The sequence below is a fragment of the Cebus imitator genome, unplaced genomic scaffold, assembly GCF_001604975.1.
Source record: "Cebus imitator isolate Cc_AM_T3 unplaced genomic scaffold, Cebus_imitator-1.0 Scaffold597, whole genome shotgun sequence".
Lineage (NCBI taxonomy): Eukaryota > Metazoa > Chordata > Mammalia > Primates > Cebidae > Cebus > Cebus imitator.
The window spans coordinates 191,560-200,881 of record NW_016107912.1 but is presented as its reverse complement, the minus strand read 5'-3'; the positions used below and the strand labels follow the sequence as shown (position 1 = coordinate 200,881).

General features: G+C 35.9%; 1 protein-coding gene across 6 annotated transcripts in view; it reads right to left on the bottom strand.

The window, feature by feature from the left end:
• Positions 1–3,788: 3,788 nt before the first annotated feature.
• The window catches only part of CCDC85A (coiled-coil domain containing 85A), a 193,904-nt gene continuing 188,370 nt past the window's right edge, over positions 3,789–9,322 (bottom strand). For all 6 annotated transcript variants that reach the window (XM_017516601.2, XM_017516600.2, XM_017516602.2 and 3 more), the window contains one exon: positions 3,789–5,702. In XM_017516601.2, the coding sequence (XP_017372090.1) occupies positions 5,613–5,702 (90 nt within the window). In that variant the 3' untranslated portion in view covers positions 3,789–5,612. The remainder of the gene's footprint in view (positions 5,703–9,322) is intronic.

Sequence of the window (9,322 nt, the reverse complement as noted above, 5' to 3'; positions counted from 1 at the left end):
GAGGGAGGGAGGGACAGTCTGCTTGGCTTGGGAAACCGTTAATCCTCTTTAAGTGTAAAGGAAATGGAAGGACAAATTTCTAGTCAGATGTGCCAGTAGCTAATGACCGGGGAACAAAGGATCCCTTTTCCTCTAGGTGTTACCAATTCTGAAAACTTTGCTGTTTCTCCAATTCAAATGTCCTTCTTCTCTTCTCTGACTTGGGAGAATCTCTTTATTGTTATCTTCCTGAATCAAGGACAGAGCAGTTTATACAGGAGTCAAAATGCCAAGGATACCACGCAATGCATGTAACAAACTCTTCCTGGTTCTGAGCACCCTCCTAGCCATCTTCCTTTTTCAACAACGCCCTTCATCATGTACTTTCAATTGATTTGTTCTTCATTCATATACTGTTTGTCTCCCTTCTTTCCAAAATTCATCATAACTGCTGGCCTAGGGAGCGCATTATTTCTTACGGTCTAGTAGGATTATGGATTTATTTATTGAAATACTTTTAAAATTATTTTAAAGGCTTGAGGCAAGAGGAAACTGCAGCAGGTATTCATCCTGCCATTTTGAAATGAAGGTTTGTTTTCTCAGTGAGATGAAAAACAAATACAAAGAATTAAATAGTTGCAGTGATTTTGTTGGTAAAATCTGTTCAAATGTGAATATCAGACCAAGGTCTTTTTTCCCCACAATCACCATCTGTGACTGGCCATGAGAAAGCCTGTGGTAATCTGGATGATGTAAAAAGGACAGAACTTCATAGTATTTAACTGTGCAGCTAGAATCTCTTTATCTAATAGTGACAGACCCCTCAGCCCTGATGTGATTTTTCTTCTCCAGCCTAATAGTATAAAACTGCTCCAGACCAGGGGGTCTGGGCTCCTACGTATTGGAAGACTTGCTCTTATTCCTCATTCACTGTCAAGACCATTGAACTTTAAGGCAGCAATAAGAAACTTACAACAACTCAGCAATATAGATGTTATCTCTATACAGCATGTGAGAATACAGTCTCAGTGAAGTTAAATTGCTCAAACTCACAAAGCTAATTATAAAGTCAAATGCTGAACTTGCTGGTCCAAATTCTGCCTCTCTAAAGTCAAATGTTCTTTATTCAGTCCCTTCCAAAGGGAACCAGAATGCCGCTCCATCTCCTTGTATCCCATGTTAAAGTTTAAGAAATATGGAGGTTCCAGACAGAACCAATGGAACTCTTCACTTTATCATACACACACACTCTCTGTCTCTCTCTGTGTCTCTCTCTCTGTGTCTCTCTCTCTCTGTCTCTCTCTCCCCTTTTCCTCTCCCTCTCTTCCTCTCTCCCTTTCTCTGATAAGAATCCTAGCTGGGCACAGTAGCTCTCATGTGTAATCCCAGCACTTTGGGAGGTCAGTTTAAATATAATTCTAAAGCTGGTATTATAATAAATTATTTTCATAAAAATATTCATAGGATCACTTGAGCCCAGGAGTTCAAGACCAGCCTGAGCAACAGAGACCCCATGTCTATAAAAAATAAAACAATTAGCCGGGTATGGTGGTTCTTGCCGGTGGTCCCAGCTACTCAGGAGGCTGAAGTGGGAGTATCACTTACACTTGAGAGGTTCTGGCTGCAGTGAGCCGTGATCATGCCATTGCACTCCAGCCTAGGCAACAGAGATAGAGCTTGTCTCAAAAAAAAAAAAAAAAAAGACAAAAAATCCCACTTAATACAGCATACTTTTAAGATAGCTCCAGCCCAATGTGATAACTCTTTTGTAACTTCAACTTCAACTTTTTGTAACTTCAATTTTATAATTCCCACCAAAAAAATCTTCATCATGTAAGAGGTTGAACCATATGAAATTAGTTTTAACAATCCAAAAGTGTCAAACATTGGCAATTTCCTATGGTTCAACCTGATATACTGTCTTAATTATTTAACAGGCTGGGCAATTTTTATACTTTAGAAGGAACAGAATTAGGTGAAACTCTTGTCTCTCCCAAAATACAAAAAACTAGCTGAGTGTGGTGGTGTGTGCCTGTTGTCCCAGCTACTCAGGAGGCTGAGGCAGGGGAATCGCTTGAACCTGGGAGGTGGAGGTTGCAGTGAGCTGAGCTCATGCCACTGCACTCTAGCCTGGTGACAGCACAAGACTCTGTCTCAAAAAACAAAAAAAGAATTAAATATGTATATTAGTGTATGAATTCCTCATATTAGTGCCCTCAGCTTTGTTGAGGGTCTACCTTGGTAAGCCAGCTTGAGGTAGGCAGATCCTTTCCAGAATTAGATTAAAGTGTTTCTACTGGAGAAATCAGTTTGCCCCTGATGTAGAGGTAGAATGAGGCAAGGAGAAGCTTACCACAGAGTGCAAATTCTGGGAATTTGTAGAAATCATTTGGACACTGCTTACTCAGATCAAGACACTAGATGTTTGAGGTAATCCTGTCTTGATCTCAAGGATCAAAAAGCTCCAGGTAGCATCTCAGATACTGCTCTTCCATGTATTTCTTGAGAGTAGTCCACACTATGAGTAAAGAACCAAAGCTGTGTTTACTCACATGGCAGTGATAAGCATTCATTAAACATTCATTGACCTAAGGAACAGTCACCCCAATTAGTCTGTCACTATTTTACTGGATATTATGTAAGATGATCTGAATTTCCTACAGTGCCATAAGCATGTGTTTGAAACTTGAAAGGCATTCATTTAAAAGCTCAGATTCTGATTGTCAATCAGCTTGAAGGCTGGTAAAAATATTCTGCCAAGATAGGTATATTAACCTTTGTCCCAGGTAAGATAAGATCATAAACTAATAACCTGGTCACCTAAGAGAACAGTGCCACTCATTTTGACTGATAAAGTATTAGGCAATAGCAAGATTCAGGCACTGAGCTGTCCATCTTCTCTGTCATTTAAAGTTGAGGCTAATACTAAGTGTAGAAAGCCTTATTCCACAATCTCATTAGTGACATCCAAGAAGTATGTGAATTCTCAGAGCATATTTGTGTGTGTGTTTTCCTGTTTATCTTAGTCACATGTATCAATTATACCTTTCTCAATAATGTATAAGTTTCTTAGATAAAGAGGCCAAGTTTTCCATTTGTTATTTCCCCTCCAAAATATTTCCTTCTAATGACTAATGTTTAAAAAAATAAGTTGATAATAATTGAATTGTTTAATTTTAATCTATATAAATTAAAAGACTAAGAGGATTTTATTTTATTTTATTTTATTTTATTTTTTTTTTTTTTTGAGACGGAGTTTCACTCTTGTTACCCAGGTTGGAGTGCAATGGCGCAATCTCGGCTCACCGCAACCTCCGCCTCCTGGGTTCAGGCAATTCTCCTGCCTCAGCCTCCTGAGTAGCTGGGATTACAGACACACACCACCATGCCCAGCTAATTTTTTGTATTTTTAGTAGAGACGGGGTTTCACCATGTTGACCAGGATGGTCTCGATCTCTTGACCTCGTGATCCACCCGCCTCGGCCTCCCAAAGTGCTGGGATTACAGGCTTGAGCCACCGCGCCCGGCCAGACTAAGAGGATTTTATAACAGAAACATTTTAAAATATTTAAAATACCATTTGAAAGCTTTAACTACATCATAATAGACAATGGTGCAAGTTGAGGAATATCTGAATATTTAATCCCTCATTATGAGCATATTTTAAAACATGCCTTTGGTTTATGTTTAAGATAATGAATCATCTGTATTACTATTATCACCACCATCACACAGGAGCATTAGGACATGTAATGACTATTACAAATGGACTCAATTTAGGAAAGACATTTTAAAGAAGACAAAAACACTGTGAGATTAAATAATTTATTACCATTGCTAAGATGAACACATATACTTAATACTCAATTTTATGCAGAACTTTAAAAAAATAGTTTTAATACAGTATCAAAATTTACACAAGTTTATTTTGTCAAAAGACCAGTGTCCCTTGTATTAGCTTCTGCAAGCTCTGCTGCAGGCACAAAAGCTTATTTTAAATGTCTTCAGAGTGTAGGAATACAACAATTTAAGGATGAAAGCTTTCCTAGGAAAGAAGGTGTAAATATAGCAAGCAATTTTCTTTTATAGAGTAATAATATTTTAAAATATAACATTTTAAAAGGGAAGCTTAAATTGTAACCCAATTATGATAATTAAAGGGATAATTCTACAGTAAATTAATTCATAAATATTTTCTGAAAATAGAGGGATGATTTTTCATCACAGTAACAATTTTGAAACTGTAACAAAATTCCTTCACATTCTCCTATTAGTGACAATTAATTCATTAGGTAATGAGCCCATTTAAAACAACAACAGAGAATATCTGCTATGAATCAAATCTCAGAAATTTAGAACCTATCCGAAAACTGGGAATTGTTGCATTCCTACTTTTATAATGTTAAACTACCATAAAAACGTAGCATTCGGTCACAGGCCTCTTGCACATTCATACAAGAAACTATCATTGCATTTGAATAAACACAAAATACCTATCATAGCATTTCCAGTACACACATTCTAATATTATATATATGTATATGTATACCAAAAATAAGAAATAAACTAAGCAAAGCTAGCACACCTCTTTTTCAAACCTCAAGCAATCTGAACAAGAGCTTTTAGCCTCAATAATGAAGGACATGCGTCAGTATCATAAAATGTTAGATAGCTGCAATACGCAAAGAAAGCTTTTTTCATAAATGCAGTGCAATATTTTAAAGTTTACATAAAGTTTATTAAATATACAGCATGTCTAGAAACTAATTTGTAGAAATTGACATCTCACAGCTCGAAACACCTAGAAAAATTATGTTTGCTTGTTTTTTAGTTGAAATTGTTAATATTAACATCAATGGATACACTGAATGAATATGAAGGTTGGTATGCCCCAAGATGTGTCTTTATGAGAAACTCATTAAGATGAAAAAAACCACACGTTTATAATGATCAATTGAAATAAATGGTACCCTCTGATAAGCACTCTACAAAGTCTTGCTATCCTAGCTGGTAGGGAGAATTTACGTGGTATTTTTTTAGCACCTCGGAAGTCAAAACAAAACTCCAGAAACTTAGTCTTATCTTGCATCTAAATTAATGATGCCTCAGGAATTCGTATTTGGTTTGTCAACTAAAGTATTAAGAGGTAGATGCCCAATTCTCAAACTTGGGAAGCTGGAAAATACCTCTTCATATCTTCAATATGACATGGTAGAAAACTCCCACCATTAGGTGCAATGAGTCAGCTCTATCCAAACCACTGAGGCTCCACTGAACTCTTAAAACTGTGCAGGTTTCCCAATTACAGTATTAGATCTGGGGAGTTAAAAACACTTAGTTCTAATGAAAACACTGGTACCAAAATGGTGATTTTTCAAAGCTACTCTGTTTCAGATTTTCAAAGCTACCTTGTTTGAGATTGACTGTTGTGGACATTGAGGTGAGGGACACAGAACATCAGCTTGAGGGGGAAGCTGTACTACAGGTTTTAGAGGGAAGATATGTGCAATGTACAATCACTCTATGTTTTTCCATGAGTCCAGGTTTGTGGAAACCGACTCTTTCCTTTTTCTTCTTCTTGTCATCTGTCTTTTTCTGGCAGTGGTGATCTCCTGTTTGAAAAAGAACGCATCTCACATTGGTCCTTTGTACTGGTTTCCTGACAAATGTTGCCTAATTCCAGGACACGAACCTGCAGCATCTCCAAGTTTCCTCCACACAACCTTAAAAAAAAAGAAGGAGTAGTGAGTATCTTATCTTTCCTCTTCTACAAGGAGATTTGTGGTTTTTAATGGGAAATTAAGAGAGAAGCAAAGATGAAGTAAAGACAAGAGACAAAATATCCACATGAATGAGTTTAAACACAAAATAAAATGTGATGACAAGCTTCTTAAAACACAAGAACTACTTAGCAGTTGGGACTACTACTCCTTGTTAGTAACCAGGGTCAAAATTTTAAAATGACGTAACTTACTCTAGATAAGAAACGGTCCCCAACTCTGACTGCACACTAAGCACTTGAGGAACTCTTAAACAGTAACCCCCATCCTCTAAGATTCTGATTTCACTGGGATAAGTGGAGGCATGGACAACTGCATGCATTTTTTAAAAAGTTCTCAAAGTAACTCTAATATGTAGCCAGAATTAAGAACACCTTAACAAGATCATCCTTGCTCCTATATCATACAGCCATAACAAAGGATATCAGTGTTTAATGCGCTGAGGAAAATAAAGGAGCTTTTGTTATTGAACTATTTAAGTCCTGAAGTGGTAGTCTTAGGGCTACTAGTGAATTTCTCTGGCTTTTTCTACAGAGTGGGGCCATCAGTTGTCACAAATTAGCTACCAAGCAATATGATCTCTTGGATTTACAAAACAGAAAGCATCCAAATGTAGGAAAATGATAAGAATAAATTCAAGGATCACTGAAAGAGATACAATTACAATATGTTAGAAGCTGGGCCACAAAGAGGGACAAAAGGTGCAATCAAGAAAAATGTAAGCATAAAAGTAAAACTACTGAATTCACCAATAATATATCAATACACTAACAGTGACTGTAATACACATATATGCACATGCATGTATGTGCACATGTGCAATAACAGCCACAACCCTCCCAGACTATTTCAAGGATTATGATTAGATTGATTGATTGCACAAAACTTTATAATACTCTAACATGAACACAAAACTAGTTTGTTAATTATTCATAAACTATTTCTTTTGTTTGGTTTCATTTTTGCTTTTAAATAGAAGCAGATAAACCAGTATCAGGGAAACCCAGTATCATTCATATTAATACACAATATAGGGCTCTGTTTACCTTCGTCTCTAAGCTAAAGGAACTATTAATCTCAATGTATCAGCATATACCATTCTATGGCATAAATATCATGTTGTACTCAAAAGGAGTTGAAGTTAGGGTTCTTAAATATCTGGAAAGGAATTATTAATATATAGCAATGGATGGCTCAAGCTATACACAAGAGGGTTAGGAAAGTCTCATTTCTTAATTAATTGACAAGACATAAACATTGAATCAAGGAGACAAAGGATGCTACAGACTTTCTTTTCCTAGCTCTTAAATAGAATTACATCTAGAAAGTTCTGAATGTGGTTTAGAAGCAGAGGATAGACTGACGGACTTTACAAGGATCATAGACAATAGCATTAGATGGTTACAACTGAAAAGTGCAACTTCTCTTCAAATATTGAAACGTATAACATAATGAGCTTAACCCAGATATAACTATGTGGTGAAAGGAAACTCTTAAAGAAGGCAGAACTTTGAAATAAACCAACAATACTAAGGTTGACACAGGAGTAGTGAATTATTCACTAAAATGGAGTAACAGGTGTGTGTTTGAGAATGCGGAGATGACTAATTAAGTATTTCAGCTGTCCTCAGGGAATTTATAAGAGCAAAACAGAAAAATCTAAAATAAAACAATTACTACAAAAAGACAGATTTGCTATTTCTTAGGGGGCATATATTTATTTCTGTAGCACAGTTTGGGACTAGAATAACTCACTACATACTAACCCACATGATGGTAATATGAATAATAATCCTCATTGTGTAGATATCAAAAATATTTTATCTCTAGAAGCAATACTAGAAACTACAGCAAAACTTCTATTGTCCCAAGTTCTTTTTGAGACTTATAACCCATCACATGTCATGAGGAGGCTTTATTTTTCTGTGACATTATTATAAAGGCATATAATTTCTCTACTAGAAACCAAGCCTTCATAATCTTCCCTTATCTATGAAACTGCTTTACAATCTGCATTTTTATTTATTCTGTGGCATTTACTATGTGTTTTTGATCATATAATTTATAATGGTGACAATATTATTTTTAATTATTTCCAAATATATAAAGTGGCTTAAGAATCAGAATTGGATTTGTTTGCATTTTATCCTCCAATTCTGGGGATCAAAGACAACAGTAGACAGAAAATGTACTGCTAGAGAACTTTTAAGGGTAAACAAGGAGGCCAAGCTTTTGCCTTTCTGTAAGTATCTTATATAGCAAAAAATAAAAATAACAACACTGTATGGTGCCTTTCAATTCATTTTTGAAAATGCAGGTAAACAAAAAGGTCAACATAAAACTAATCAAAATCCAATCCAGTAATGGGTCTCTATTGAGACTCAAATATGAATTTTCTAATGTCCAGAAATCGAAAGGAAGGAAAGGGAAAGGGAAAGAAATAATCCTAGATGGGTTTTTTTTTCTTTTCTTTTTCACAGAAATTCTGGTATTAAGCACTGTGGAGATGGCCCCCTTTATAAAATGCGGTGCTTTTCATTCTTTAGGAAAGAAATGGAAGTCCCCAGATTTACCACACTTCGGGAAGTGGAAAGAAGTGGTCCTCAAAGGAAATTTTGGTCTACTCCTGACTTCACTATTCATTAGAAAATAGCTTGAGCAAGTAATTTCTGGATCTTAGTTTCTTCAAACATAGAATTACAGTGTTCGGGTTCTTACCCAGGGGTTCATATCTGAATTGCCTGAGGTCTGATGTTAAACTCAGACATCTGAACTATGAAGGAGGTCCACATACTATTCTTTGGACAAACACCGGAGAATGACCTCTGGCCCCTTCTAGTTAGATAGTTTTTATTATCCGAGATTTCTCTCTCATTCCATAGCCAACAGATGGGCAGCAACAAGCGTTCCTAGGTATGTGGCTCACTTTTAAAAATTTATCTGAGGGAAATATTCAAATTGAAAATCTTAAGCACAAGTTGAAAAGCTACAGAAGGTGAATGGTGCATTTAGGAAACATGACATCTAGAACTAGTGACCTTTTGAAAACGGACAACAGATATGCAGGGGGAAAAAAATACAAATAAATAAGAAAGGGTTGGAAGAGAAAAATTAGCCACAACACAGGCAAGCAAGAGACCAAAATCTCATTCCAGCACATAAAAAAATGCCCGGGGGACTTATGTAACATTTACTGGATTCCAGAAACATCTCGAGGAGGTAGATGAGTAAGTGAGAATATCTGGTCCTAATTGATCTAAAGCTGAAGGGTATTTCCTGGCAATTTTCACATCCTGATAGGATAAAGAATATAAGGATAAAAGTATAATGTAAAGCCAATTAAAATCAGTGTTTAACATGATCAGTGCTTAACCATGATTTCTTGCATTTAACAGTGGCTTCCTCTACAATATTCATTTAGCTATTTAAAGCTTCACAATTTATATTCTTGATTAAATGATACACCTCATGAATATTACTCAAAATATTAAAATTTTGTCAGGGATTAATAGTAAAATCCAAGCCATATTAATGATTGTGTTGAATACGCATCATGAAAATAA